This window comes from Zychaea mexicana (assembly GCF_025766255.1).
Source record: "Zychaea mexicana strain RSA 1403 chromosome Unknown BDB00scaffold_55, whole genome shotgun sequence".
Lineage (NCBI taxonomy): Eukaryota > Fungi > Mucoromycota > Mucoromycetes > Mucorales > Lichtheimiaceae > Zychaea > Zychaea mexicana.
The window spans coordinates 30,519-44,446 of NW_026516718.1; the positions used below are offsets into that span (position 1 = coordinate 30,519).

Sequence of the window (13,928 nt, forward strand, 5' to 3'; positions counted from 1 at the left end):
TGCAAACTGAAATATATTGGTATAAAAGGAAAAAATATAATATGTGGTGGCTTTTTATGTTGAGTTGGATTGAACTGTAATGTAGTGTCGTGTACGCGTGTGTTGTGTGTTGAAGTAATCGGGAGAATGAAAAAAAATTATGTACATAGTAAATTTGCTGTTGGATGAATGGGTGGGCAGTTGATAACGGTTTAATAGTAGGCTCACTTTCGGTGTTTGCCTTTCATCTTTGATACGCAATTGTTGCAATACCATTTGCCTTTGGGTACGGTCTTCAAATCGACACAAGCAAGATGGAACCATTCGATCTCGCACTAAAGTAGCATTATCAGCATTGATAGTGAGCAGGTGATACACACAACAATATGGAGGAACAATTCTTTTGTGCAACCTACATCGGTATTGTCGCACGCGACCATTTCTCCATATGACACCTGCTGGCAGTAGCAGTACAATGGCTCATTTGGATCGATTGGTAGATCGGCAGGAACAGTACTATAAAGATGTAGTTGGTTTAGCTATAAAATGTATCGTTGACCCACGCTCAAAAGCGAAGTAAGATAAATTCGCACTCACGTTTTACTTTTCTTTCCTGCAGAAATGAACGCGCTTTGTGTTAGCCCATGATTCAAGCAAAAGCGGTCTTTTTTTCTTTTTATCTTACCTGACGACAACGCTTGCTTCTTGTCAACATGTTTGATTGGTCTGGGCTCTTTAAGTGCTTGTCGAACAGTACCAGATGGTGGCGATCCTGGATCCTTGATCTTGCGCTCTAAAAGTTGGACGCGAATAAGTTTACTTTATGATACTTTATCTTCCAAAAACAGAATTCAAAGTATCTTAACAAAACAAAACGTGAAAACTTACTCTTTGCAGTACCAGCTTCTAGAAATGGGCGTACGAGGAGAAAGAGGGAGGGAGAGAGATGGCATCATTAATTAGTACTCTTTTTTTTATGAGCAAAATCAATTTTTAAACGTGAAAGTAGTACTCACCTCGCTTATCACCCTTCCCATCTTTACGGTCGTAGCCGCGGCTTACTTTGTCACGGGCCACTTCTCGTAATAAACTGCGTGCTGACGGTGCCAAACCAGGTTGTGCGGTGATTCGATCCCGTCCTCCCAACGGACTGTCTTCTTCAAACTTGACTAAATCAGCATCCAAACGATTACAATGGCGTTCCACCTATAAACCGAACAAACCCAAAGGAAAAAAATTATACACAATAGAAATCAATTAACGGAGAGTGGAGATTGTAACGTTCCATAACCAAATAACAACAACACCATAGACAACGACGCCAAAAAAAAGGGCCTTTCACTTACAGCGTCAAATGTCGTTTTGGCAAGCGCAACTTTCTCTTCACCACGTTTCAATGTTTCTGTTAGCAAAGTGGCCAGCTGCTTCAACCGTTCAATGCGTGTAATCGGGTCGAGTTCTTTGATATTGTTGATCAACTCGATGGATTCTTTCGCGACAGTCTCTACTAAATCTAGAAAAGAATTCTTTCTTAGTTCCACTGTAGTTGTTGCTTTTGTCACACGCGTTCATTAGCTTCTCAATTTCCAAAACTTACCTTGAGCATAGCCATCGAGTTCTCGCAACAAGGTAAAGTTTCTTTGTAATTCGAGTGGTAGGGCTTCAATGGCTAGGGTTTTTCCATAGCAAAGTTCCTTGATTAGGACAACGATTTCCAAAGGAGGGACTAAATTCTTCTGGTGTTGTGAAACTTTTGCTTACTGTCAATGTAGTCGTCAAGATATATAAGATTGTCGACGTGGGCTTTTGCGGTCACTGGCGGCTTCATTTTTTTAATCCAAAAGAGCTTTTGAAAGGGGGAGAAAAGAAAATCACAAAGGTGCTCTTTTACTTTGGACCCGCCTGTTGGGCCCCACCTGAGATGGTGGTACAGGCTTGCCAAAAATTCAAGTGTCGGTTCGGTTAAACATTTTTCGAGATTTATGGAAATATGCGTTGTAGAAAATAAAAACTTCGGCCCAAAGATTAACAGACAAGTTCATTCCGTTTCAAAATTTTGCACATTCGGCATGTTGCTGGCAAACATGCACTCTCGCTGGGTTGTCATGACTCTACTGCTGGTTGTGGTAGCAACAAGGTCAAGTATAGCCTCGGAGGGAGACGAACTACCCGAATTTATCAGTTGCGTCAATTCGACCATTGCAGCACAGTGCAGCAGCAGCACGGCACAACAACAACAACAGCAGCCGCTGTATCTACGGCTTACACTATGGACTTGCGAAGACAATTGCCGGTATAATTGCATGCATAGTGTTACCGACGCTCGACCCGGACCCATGTACCAATTCTACGGCAAATGGCCATTCTATCGTCTCTGGGGCATACAAGAGCCTGCATCGGTGGCCTTTTCCCTCGGCAATCTCTATATGCACTACCACTACCTTCGCATGCTGGCCAAAGAAATCCCGACAAAGTACTATCTACGTCCGTTTATACTGGGCTATGCGGCAGTGAATATCAATACATGGATCCAATCGACAATTTTCCACACGCGCGACCTGCCGTTCACCGAAAAGCTCGACTATTTCAGCGCAGCCATGTCAATCTTGTACTCGGTATACTATGCCACTTTGCGGATATTCCAAATCGACGACCGACGCAAACAACTGCTTCTGGGAGGCGTGCTTTTGGGTCTTTTTGCAACACACATGTTCTTCATGTCATTTGTCGCGTTCAATTACGTCTACAACATGATCATATGCGGTATCTTTGCAGTACTTCAAGGCGCCATGTGGGTGATGTGGTACTTTGTCGTTGGTTATCTGCGGCAAAACAAGCGAGTGCTTTCGTACGGGCACTGGGTGCTCTATGCAACCGGGGCGAACGCATTGACGGTGATGCTTGAAGTATTTGATTTTCCACCGATTGGACGCGTGTTTGATGCACACAGCTTGTGGCATCTTTCGACGATCTTTGTTGCGCCATTATGGTATCATTTTGTAATTCTGGACTCCCTCAACCAAAGTACCTGGTCCGTGCTTCCACAAAATGATGGCGACGAAGACGACGCTGTTATCCTCCAAATATAACGAATTTGATGTATTATGATTAGCAGCAGAAATAGAATAGTTACGGATACATGTTTATGCATGAATCTTCTTGCTTGTAAATAAAAAGACATCTCCTCCACACACATAGAGTAAGACAAAGAGGGTGGTTGTAAAGATAATGATGCAGTGGTGTTAGCAGTGTGCATAAGCTGGTTCAAGGGACAATAATAGATGATCTTGTACAACAGCACAACAGAAAGGAATAAAAACAAGCATCGTCTCCGGGAAACGGGGGCTCCTGGCCACATATGCCAATCATTGATTATGCGTATCCTGTAGCTTAAGCATTACACATTACATACATCCATGTTAAGGGATTTTGGAAACAAACATAACAATAACAAATCCATGATGAGTTGTTGTTACTATGTATAACATCAATAACAGAAAGTTGGGGGCTACATAACAAGCAAATGTTTTTGCTTCGCACTGACCACCTGTGTTATGAGTGTATACACACACACACACACACACACATCTTGCCGATCACTTGCTGGCCTGTTAATGTGTGTGTGTGTGTGAACAATGTGCGTGCCTGTGGTATTATTAGCTTCGGAAGAGTACAAAGCATGAGCCGATGGCTTAAAGAGAAACCATGCAGCTAAGACAGAGTCCGCGGAGGGTCGGGGGGGGGGAGGGGTGAAGAGCAAAGTCAGACGATCAACTGCTCTTCGGCTCATTAGCCAAAAAAAAAAAAAGAGTTCTGTTCTGGCGTATGATTGTTGCTGAAAACAGCAGAGTGTGAGAGTGTAGCGTGGTGGCACCCATTTTGATGACAGGGACAAGGTGAATGCAAGAAATTTGGAAAGTGGGAATAAGAAAGCGGAGAGTGGTTTAGTGGTCGTTGCGTTGCGTTGCGTTTGGGTGCAAGAGGGTGGCAAACTAAAACTTTAAAAGAAACACGGAGTGCCACACGTTATTGGAGGCTCTTACCCTACCTTGTTCGTCAAAGCCGAATGACGCAGCGCCGACATCCAAAGAAAGAAAACGAAGCTGATGTCTGCTTAATAATGGTGCTGGTGCTGATGATGGTGTCTGATGGATGATATGCGCGGAGTACAAGGAAGCGACGACGACAAGGAGGCAGCAGGTAAAAAAAAGCGCAGAAAGGCTAGAAAGAAAAAAAAAGAGACTGAAACGGGCAATATTGGGTCCCGGATTTACGATTGCAGCAAGAAACTCATGTGGGCTGTTTGGGGGGGGGTGAGGGGAGAGAGAGAGGGGGGGGGGGCAGCAGGCAAGGAAGCAAAGAAGCTGTGATGGTTGCTGTGGTGATTGGGTGATGGTTGTGATGGTGATGCTATTACCAAAGAGGTCAATCCGAAAGAGGCGTAAACTTTTTTTTTGGTTGCTGCTGTGTTGTTGTTTACCCACGAATGAACAAACTGGCATTGACAGCTGTTTACGTTGTTGCGGCATAAACGCAATAGAATAGCTGCTGCTGGCTGAGAGTGGGTGGGTGGGTGCTTGAGTAAGCGGATGAGCGAGAAATAGTGATAATTCGATGCGCAGTACCTGCAACACACCTGCCCCCAAGGTATAATAACCCCGGAAAGCTAGACCCGATCTGCAGAGGCGAGCCATGTAGAATGGGCAGTAGTTCAGTCTGCAACGGCAGCAGCATGGCGTAATCCATCTGACCATATTCGGGGTGGCCATTACAGTTGAAACACTTGCGCTATCGAAGATCTTTGTTTTGGGAAATCGCAGCGGCACTCTTTGGGGGAGCAGCCTGGAGGAGGCAGTGCTTGCTTGCCATCATTTGGAGGAGGGTTCTTGGTCGTCTCCATCTGCTATTTGCTCAATACTGCTATTATGATCATTATTAGCGAGAACAAACACACATCGCGCAGGTATACAACAACATCAACATCAACAACCGTGCCTTGTTGATGACCGGTTCATGCTCCGCTGCTGACCATTTTCTGTTTGATACTCCTCCCTTTTGGAGTTCCTTCTATTGTTTATCTGTCGCAAGTTGTTGTTGTGCTGGGAGAGAGAGAGAGAGAGAGAGAGAGAGAGGAAGGCGGTGAGAGAGCAACCCAGAATCACGACTATGAAAAGAAAAGAGCGAATGATTTTGGGGGGTCGGGACGGCCGTTCCGGTCGGGGTGCTAAGCACTTCCGCGCCAAATTAGAGTTTTGCCGCATGCAGTTCATTGGCAACGGACGACGGCCTTTGCGCCCGGAAGTGTTCCATGTTTCTGTGTGAGTGATTAGAGGTGGTTGATCCTTACGTGTTTTCTACTAGATCGTGGATCACAAAAAGCGAGTCCCTTGGGGAGCAAATGCCAAGAGGGAAAGAAAAGACACCGCATGTATGCAAGCGAATTTGTGTGTGTGTGTGTGTGTGTGTGTGTGTGTGGGTTCGCTCTTTCGTTCGTTTGTTCGCATTCATCATCAGCCGATATGGACTCGAAGGAATCAGACGAGAGCGACAGGATTTCAAACAGAAAAGGGGGCTTTCCAGGCTAAACCGCTTTCAATACAATGGGAAGCACCTGACCCTACAGGATGGGATGCACTCTTCGCCTCTCCTCTCTCAGCACCCATCCACAGTCCATAGTCCATTCCTCCTCTCAACACCCCCTCCCCCCCAAACCCAAACCCACTCACCCCACCTGCTTTTTCTCCACCCAGCACGCCCTCCCTCCCCGTTTCGTACTATGTGCGTGGTGTGCGCTGTGATATGTGTGTGAGGTGTGTTCATTTAAAACAAACGTCCATTTTTTCAGAGCTTTATAATTTTCTCCTTCTCTTCCTTTTCTCTCTCTTCCTCTTCCTCACTCCCAGCGTTCGACTACTGTTGTCAACAGCAATACTCCAACTCTCTTTATCCATAATCCTACGGTATTCTAATGGCTGAACTGCAGAGCCCTGGTAATGGCTTTAACGCTCTCGATTGGCTAGACCGTCCTTCATCTATGCACGGCTCCACCGGAATGCCCTATCAACAGCCCTTCGGAACTTCCGATGCCTCCGCTGCTGCTGCTGCTGCTGCTACCACAACAAACACCAACACAACGAGTCCAAACACCTCTCCTTCGCCTAACAATAACAGCAGCAACAACAACAACAACAATAGCAACTCGAACGATCGATTCCAGGGCTATTACACTCAGCTGCCTCCTATCATAACCACGGCAAGCACCACCGCCACCAACACCACCTCGCCTGTGCAAGCTATGCCCAACCAGGTTAGCCACGACCAACAACATGCCGATGCTACCGCCTCGCAGCCGCACAGCATGCTCGACCATAGCCAGACCGACATAGACTCGCGCAGATCGTCGTATTCCGGAAACAACAACAGCAACAACAACAACAACAGCGCTTCTTGGATGTCGCTTGGGTATCCTTCCAGAGACAATAGCACAGTCTCGGCCATGTCGCAAGACTCGGTTGGCTATCACCAGAACCATGGCCAGCCTACGCCATCGCCCTCTGGCTCTATAGAAAAGACCAGCCAGCCTAAACGCCACCGCACACCGTCTACGAAAGACATCCACGTAGAGAAAAACACCGAAGGCAAGCCGCCCTACTCCTACGCCACGTTGATCAAGTACGCTATTGAAAACAGCCAGCATAAAAAGCTGACGCTCAGTGAAATTTATCAATGGGTCATTGAGCACTACCCATACTACAGCACCGCCGGCACAGGATGGAAGGTAAGCAGCCAGAAAAATTTCTGCTTCCGAGATAGATACCTCTGTGTGATCCATGGTTGATGGCTGTGTGCAACAACAACAACAACTATCTCTGCCTACCTATCCTCCCCCCCCAAAAAAAAAATTCTAAAATTTATTATTATAATTGTGATGATAATAATTGTGTTTATTTATAGAACTCTATCCGTCACAATCTGTCATTGAACAAAAGCTTCGTGCGTGTACCGAGACCAATCAACGAACCTGGCAAAGGCTCGTACTGGATTGTAGACTACCGTGCAGCGGAAGCTGAGCACCGATCCCGATATTCCATGTCCATGCGTGGCCGCAACAGCCGGTCAGGTAGCGATCCTGCGCCTTCATCTTATCGGCCCGAATCCTGGTCATCGTCACTAGGTGGCAACCGTCGCTATCGTGACGGACGCTCGCTTTCTGCAGATGCCAACGCTGCAAAGGCCAACTCTCTTTCGGCCGTGCCTGCTACTGCCAACAACACAGCGACAGGCAACTATGGCTACTATGCCACCCCTTACGCCTACAACCGACATTTCAACCACTATCATCACCATCCGCATATGCAGCGTCCAGTCAGTAGCTTATCGCGCTCACACAGCGGCCCGTGCGCACAGCAGCCAGGAGGTATATTACTTTATATTTTTTAAGCTTCCATTTTTTTTTCTACACGTATATTGTGCCACGCATATCACTCTTGCTAATCGTCAACATGTCTCGTTTTATTATTGTAGCAACCAACTATGATGTTTATTTGGAAGGCACCATGTCAAACCAGCATTACCAACACCATCATCATCATGCACATCACCATGCACATCACCAGCATCACCCGCAGCAGCAACAACAACAGCAGCAACAGCAACAAGTTCCTGGTAACAACGCAATGGAACCTGCAACGCCCGTCCCGGCCACCAATTCCGCGTACGGTTCCATGTACGCTAATAACTCGAATGCTGCTGCTGCTGCTGCCGGCAACCACTACAATCAGAACATGTATGCCGCCTATGCATATGGTGGCACAGGTTGCCCTGCGCATGCACCCGACGAGATGCACCATCCGTTGTCGCGCCCATCAACCTTGTATCAATACTCACCCGCATCATCGTCCACCGGCTCTCATCAGAACATGATGACTCCACCTTCATCATCGCCAACCAGTTCAATGAATTGGACGGCAAGCGATATTTCTCATCAACAGCATCATCAACAGCATCAACAAAGCCAAGCAGCAGCTTTGACGCATCAGCAGACGCCATACAATGGTAACCCGGGTGCATCGTCTGCACTTTCTACTACAACCGCTGCAGGTGCTGCTTCATCTTCTCAAAATAATAGTAGCACTCCTACTCAAGCACATCTTAATCATCATCATCAACCACCTACTACTCAAGAGCAGCATAATAGTCAACCACAGCAAGATGCAGCATCAGAACACAGTCAATTTGCCACGCCGCAACCACAATACCGCCGTGCACTGGGATTCAACAACGATGAAGAACAACAACAACAACAGCACCTTGCATATCGAGCGTCGCACAGTAACAGTGCTGCAGCTGCAGCTGCCGCTGCTGCAGTCGCTGCTGCATCTGGCATGACGACGCCGTCTCAGCCCCCATCACCTGCATACTCGACCGAATCGTCGCATCCCACGACTGCCGTTGCTGCCGCTGCTGCTGCTGCCGCCGCCGCCGCTGCGGCTTCCAATACGGTGGACAACAGTAAAGCAGGCAACAGCAACAACAATAACAACAACGGCAGCAGCAGCAGCATAAATTATGAAACGGCACCATCACCGCCCAACAGCATGCAATGGTGCCAGCAGCGCCAAGAGGAAAAGATGCGTGCCAAAGACAACAAGGCGCCGCTCATATTGCCAGCTACAAATGCAAACCAGGTCGTTACTGCAGCCACTGCTGTCGCCTCATTGGAAGGTGGCCACCCAGGCGAAACGTTTGGATGGAATCCGGTGTTGTGATACAGCGCGCAACATGCCAGCCTCTACATGTCATATCGTCTGCTCGCTTGTCTTTATATATCCTATATACTATACTACTATACGTTTACGACCAGCCAAACACAAACACACGCACACACACGCACACACATCTCTTTCATATTCTTCTTTTGCAAGTACAAAAAAAACACCAATCATCCGCATGTATACCACCAATCATCTTCTTCTTCTTTTCTTTCTTCGTTGTACCATTTGTTTGCGTTTTGTTACATGAAAAATCTGCTTTGTTTTGTTATTTCGCCTCCCACGCACGCGCTCTCTATTCTTCTTCTTCTTCTTCTTCTTCTTCTTCTATACTGTATCTATCTTTCCCGCCCCCCTTCTTTTTCTTCAGCTATTCACTGTTTTATTACTTTTACTATCGCGCATGCGTATGTAATGTTAAAAAGAAAGACACAAACCGTTAATAGCCCTTTTCTTCTTCTCTGTATTGATTACCTCCCAAGCTTGTGAATATGGCCCTTCCCATTCAACTAAAAAAAGAAACTTTCATGTTGTTTTCTGCTTCCACCCTCCCCTCCCCTTTTCAGGCCTTTTGGTCTCTCTGTGTCTGTCTGTCTGCCCTGTAACGCCTTCCATAAATGGTAATAAAATAGCGGGCGTTGAAATTTGCTTGTGTCAAAGCTTGAGGGAAGATGTGTGTACATTAAAGCAGCGGGATTACCATTTCCGAGTGATTCTGCATATCAGCAGCGCACCTGATTGTACTTCCCTATTTGATCCACTTCGTTGTTACTCACACATCCTTATTACCCCTTTTCTTTACTCTTAACTTTGACCAGTCAGTAGTACTGGTGAGTAAGTTTTAGCCAAAGCCCCATATCAGTTCATATCATATATCACCAACGCTGTCGTCGAGTTAGTAGTACCCTAGCAGAACGTTAGAGCTGTGTTTCCTGATGTAGATGCGGAGGATCACGTCATCCACCTTAGACCTCCAGAGCTGTACACATTGTTCTCCAAGGTTTACCACCTACCGTCGCACGAACCCCCTACGGCAATTACAAGCAAGCGCCAAGCCGGCAAAGGTTTTGACAGACAAGCTACGGTGGGGGGGGGGCATTTTTCAATCTAGCAAAGATTGAGAATGCTCTGCAACGCGATGCTTTTCGCTTTCGATGCCGCCTGACCTTTGTCGATCGCTACACTGTCCGAGCCCTTGGATCCAAGTTCATTGAAAAGGCACCATATCAAAGCAAGAACGAGCAGGACGTCGAAGCAACAATGGACTGCAGAGAAAGTGAGTCGGAACACAAGCAGGAGGACAAAGGAGAATCAAGCGCAGCAAAGGCCCCTGTCAAGGAAAACCGGATAAGAAAGGGAAAGGCAAGGCAACAAATAAGCCAGTAACAAAGGCAAAAAGAAGGCCAGGAAGCGCAAAGCCGAGCGACACCAGAGCGAACCTGCACCAAAGCGGCGAGCAATACAAGATTTGAAAGACAAGGTGGAACAAGAAAAATCAAAGAAGCAAGCGCAAATCAAGCAGCTGTCGTCGCAAATAGCAAGCTTACGTAAGAAGTGCGCCCGCTTGGAAATTGATCGTGCGAATACTGGTCGCGAATTCCGAAAGGGTCGCAAAACAGGAAATCTGGGATTTCAACCTTTATGGAAGACTCCATGGTATACGAGTAGTAGCAAATCAAGTACTGTAGAGTCTGAACTCGCAAGCTCCCAAACAAAATTGGCGGATATCAGATCCGAGTTATACGTATTGGAAGGAGGAGCCGGAGGCAAGGCCATGGGCAACGTGGGAGAAGCAGATAACAAAGAACAGGTATTTCTGGTGTGATAAAGGGAACTCCAGGACACAGAATAATGTACTGACACGTTATCACCCAATGTTTACATAGCGGATCATACAAGATAAGATCGTCAAGAGTCTACATAGCAAGAAGCCGTTGAGAGTCATTGGGATTGACCCTGGGATCGTAGTCGCGGCTACAGCAAGCCTGAGCGAGCTTTCGACGATTCTACAAACTCTGGCGCCTTACACTGGTAGCGTGTCACAGCAAGGGGAGGATCCACAGGCCGCAGTAGCAACAGCAACTACTTCAGCAGCAGCATCTTCATCCACAACCACATCAGAAACTCATATACAGCAGCAAAAAAGAAGGCGGCGACAATGGAAGCTCGTCATGCAAGAAGAGAAGAATGCAAGCGCCGCACAGGCAACAACGATGGCGATAAGATTAGACGACAGAAGGAACAGCGGACAAGAGATATACGCCACACGGTTTTTCACTGCAAACTAGCTTCATCTTGGCGCTTGCGGCGCTCTGTGGGCTCTGTAACTTTTTTTTTGGCGCACACAATAAGTTACAACAGAGACTTGGCAGCGCAGAAGCAGATACGGTGCAGATTACAAATGAATATCCAAGTAGCAAAACATGCCCAGCATGTTACCATCTGATGAAGCTACACAAGTATCGTATCGATGAAAAGCTAAAGACGGCAAACGGTGCGCTTCGGTGCACCAACCGCAATTGTCTGCATCATTGAAAAAAGCACGTTTGGACGGGATGAAGCGGCGGGTTACAATATCTCGACTATTGGTGTCATATCCAAAGCAATATCGTCCGACAACAAGCCGCTACCCATCTTCTCGCCATCAAAACACCGATCTTTCCAAGTCGCTTCCCATGTGAAGCAGTATCTGACGTGACTCTAGTTCACCGAGCTCATTAGCCTCCCGCGCGATGCTGGATCAAAAATATTGAACGCCCATCTTTTTTGTTGCCTGTACCTTTGTGTACATTACTTTCATTTGCAAAACCTACAAGCAAAATACATAGCTTTTTTTTATCTTATTGGTTTCCACATTTACAAAACATACATACAAAACAATGCTATGGAAGCACTATTACAGCCGCATTAAAAGAAAAACTTTTTTTGTTTGGAATTAAATAAAAAGATGATCTAGTTGACTATAATGAAAGATAGAATTTATAACGGGTTGTTCACTCAGATCAATTTTGACAGACATGTCGTCCATCAAGGCCAAAAAGGGGGTTTCTGCCTCGCAGAAGCAACTTGCCTCTCTCTCTCTCCACGAATGGAAAGAAAGAAGCAACTCCTCCACTCTGAGTACAAGGATGATTGTCATCATTGTGAACTAATGTGTCCTTGATCCCTTTTTGCCCTCCCTTTTTCGTAAAAAAAAAAAAAGTCAAAGGAAAAAGAGAAAAAAGACACGCAACCCAGGCCCTCGAACTCCACTCGCCGCTTTAACGGAAAAAACGCGAAGCGACAAACTCCGAACCATTACTACGCCTTTAGCTCCTAGGAATTGAATGTCGAATCTACCATACAGCCAACGACCTGAATGGAACGATGTTGTACCTGTAGCGCAGGACGACGGTCCTAATCCACTGGTTCCTATTGCTTATGCTGCCGATTGTAGGTTTTCTACTCCTTCCTGTCTCTTTTTAAGTTGGCGTTCTTTAGTTAACCATCCAAGCGGAATCGAATAATACATCAATAAAACAACAGACAGAGATGCCATGGACTATTTTCGGGCTGTAAGTCGAACAGAAGAAAAGTCGCAGCGCGTACTGGACCTTATCGCCGATATTATCGACATGAATCCTGCACACTATACAGTGTGGTAAGTATAACAGGAAATGCTGTGATAAGTTTCGCCTTCAATATTAATGGAAGATACGATCTTGCATATTTTTAGGCAATATCGTCAAGAGGTTTTGTTGGGTATTGGTGCGGATCTGCGACAGGAGCTCGAGTATGTCGATGAAGTTGTTAGGGAACAGGCTAAAAACTATCAAGTGTGGTATGCTACAAAAGGGGATTCGTTTGGTTCTTTGGACGTGTAACTTGTCTTTATTTTGTGGGTGGGTACTGTTACTGAGCTCTTCCGATTTTTGGATGGATGATAAAGGCATCACCGACAAGTGATTGTGGATAAGTTGGATGATGGATCAAATGAATTGCCTTTCATTAATGCCATCTTGGATGAAGACTCCAAAAATTACCACGCTTGGTCATATCGGTAAGCTCTATTCCATGTATTTAAATATCTTAGAAAGGGAACAAGAGTGTATACCTGGGAGACAAAAAATATACCGTTTTACTAAATAATAAAAGGTTTTGTCTTTACTAAAGACAATGGGTAGTATCACGGTTTGACCTATGGGACCAAGAGTTCCAATATACCGATGACCTGCTCGTATTTGATATCCGGAATAACTCTGCATGGAACCATCGCCATTATGTTTTATTTAATCGACCAAAAGGTGCATCACAAGCAGATATTGATAGTGAGATTGAGTAAGTTTGTGTTTTCCTTTCACAAAGTTTCTTTGCATATGTATATATCTATATTGCACAACATAAAAGCTCTGAAAGAAAGAATGGAGGGAGAAAGGACTAAGCGTGGTGCGGTACTTAATATAGATTCACAAAAAAGAAAATACAGCAAGCACCGAATAATTCAAGTGGATGGACTTATCTTAACGGGTAAAAGATAGACAAACTCTTGTCACGGATATATGCAAAGAGTTATCATAACTAAAAAAAGAAACTGGATCTGTATGTTGTCTACAATTAGATTACTTGAAGCATCTGAGGAACCGCTTAACCAGATCGAACCATTTCTTAAAGAACTGCAGGCAAAGGAGATTCATTCTCCACATTTGTACTCTACATTCATTGATGTGCTGGAGCATAATGCAAAGAACAACTCTGCATCTATTGATGCTGCAGCTTTACAGGTACTAATTATCGTGTACTAGATGCAAGATTCCATTCTTAAGAAACAAAATATCCTAAAAAATAACCATGGATTATCCCTTTATATGTGTGTTTAGATGTGTGATGATCTTGCCACCAAATACGATGTGATCCGACGGAATTATTGGTTATACAAGAAATCTCAACTAGCAGCATGATTTTATTTAAACACCAAATATATATCTTGAAGTCAACTTGGGAAAGCAAAACTCTATTACGCGCATCTTGGTCGTCATTATGGTTTTTAGTTTATGTGGAAATACTAGCGAAAATGGGTCATAGATATATGCGATCTGGTTCTATGTATAAGTACTACATAGAATACAGACAGAATTATACAGTATAAGCACACGCTACGGGAGTCCGTTATTGTGGATAATAAATGGTTGTATGCATAAA

At 45.3% G+C, this 13,928-nt stretch overlaps 5 protein-coding genes across 5 annotated transcripts; 3 read left to right on the forward strand and 2 right to left on the reverse strand.

Annotated features, from left to right (window-relative positions):
* Positions 1-203: 203 nt before the first annotated feature.
* On the reverse strand, positions 204-1,807 carry BDB00DRAFT_874037 (uncharacterized protein; the record flags this gene model as incomplete). The annotated part of the gene is made up of 9 exons (XM_053127170.1): positions 204-314; positions 396-495; positions 577-592; positions 665-772; positions 868-885; positions 996-1,185; positions 1,326-1,492; positions 1,577-1,648; positions 1,741-1,807. The coding sequence occupies 9 exons, from the start codon at positions 1,805-1,807 to the stop codon at positions 204-206; spliced, it is 849 nt and encodes a 282-aa protein (XP_052977918.1).
* A 286-nt stretch (positions 1,808-2,093) lies between these two features.
* Positions 2,094-2,993, forward strand: BDB00DRAFT_729410 (Per1-like protein; the record flags this gene model as incomplete). Its single annotated transcript, XM_053118286.1, has 1 exon — positions 2,094-2,993. A coding segment is annotated over one exon (900 nt), but the record flags the coding sequence as incomplete, so codon positions are not given.
* Positions 2,994-6,604: 3,611 nt separating this feature from the next.
* On the forward strand, positions 6,605-7,029 carry BDB00DRAFT_728946 (fork head domain-containing protein; the record flags this gene model as incomplete). The annotated part of the gene is made up of 2 exons (XM_053118282.1): positions 6,605-6,757; positions 6,934-7,029. Coding segments are annotated over 2 exons (249 nt in total), but the record flags the coding sequence as incomplete, so codon positions are not given.
* Positions 7,030-10,265: 3,236 nt separating this feature from the next.
* BDB00DRAFT_831613 (uncharacterized protein) lies at positions 10,266-10,867 on the reverse strand. The gene is made up of 2 exons (XM_053124138.1): positions 10,637-10,867; positions 10,266-10,560 (listed from the first exon to the last, which is right to left on the reverse strand). Exons 1-2 carry the CDS (start codon positions 10,693-10,695, stop codon positions 10,383-10,385), a joined length of 237 nt encoding a protein of 78 aa, XP_052977921.1. The 5' UTR covers positions 10,696-10,867; the 3' UTR covers positions 10,266-10,382.
* A 1,093-nt stretch (positions 10,868-11,960) lies between these two features.
* Positions 11,961-13,687, forward strand: BDB00DRAFT_946602 (uncharacterized protein; the record flags this gene model as incomplete). The annotated part of the gene is made up of 8 exons (XM_053129523.1): positions 11,961-12,182; positions 12,276-12,390; positions 12,466-12,570; positions 12,679-12,789; positions 12,903-13,067; positions 13,194-13,256; positions 13,348-13,510; positions 13,607-13,687. The coding sequence occupies exons 1-8, from the start codon at positions 12,077-12,079 to the stop codon at positions 13,685-13,687; spliced, it is 909 nt and encodes a 302-aa protein (XP_052977922.1). The 5' UTR covers positions 11,961-12,076.
* Between the last annotated feature and the right edge of the window lie 241 nt (positions 13,688-13,928).

Excerpts from the sequence above, each read along its gene's own strand:
- BDB00DRAFT_831613 (XM_053124138.1), bottom strand. The coding sequence starts at position 10,695 with ATGACTCTCAACGGCTTCTTGCTATGTAGACTCTTGACGATCTTATCT. Across the intron at positions 10,561-10,636 it reads ATCTTATCTTGTATGATCCG|CTGTTCTTTGTTATCTGCTT; the intron begins CTATGTAAACAT and ends CACCAGAAATAC.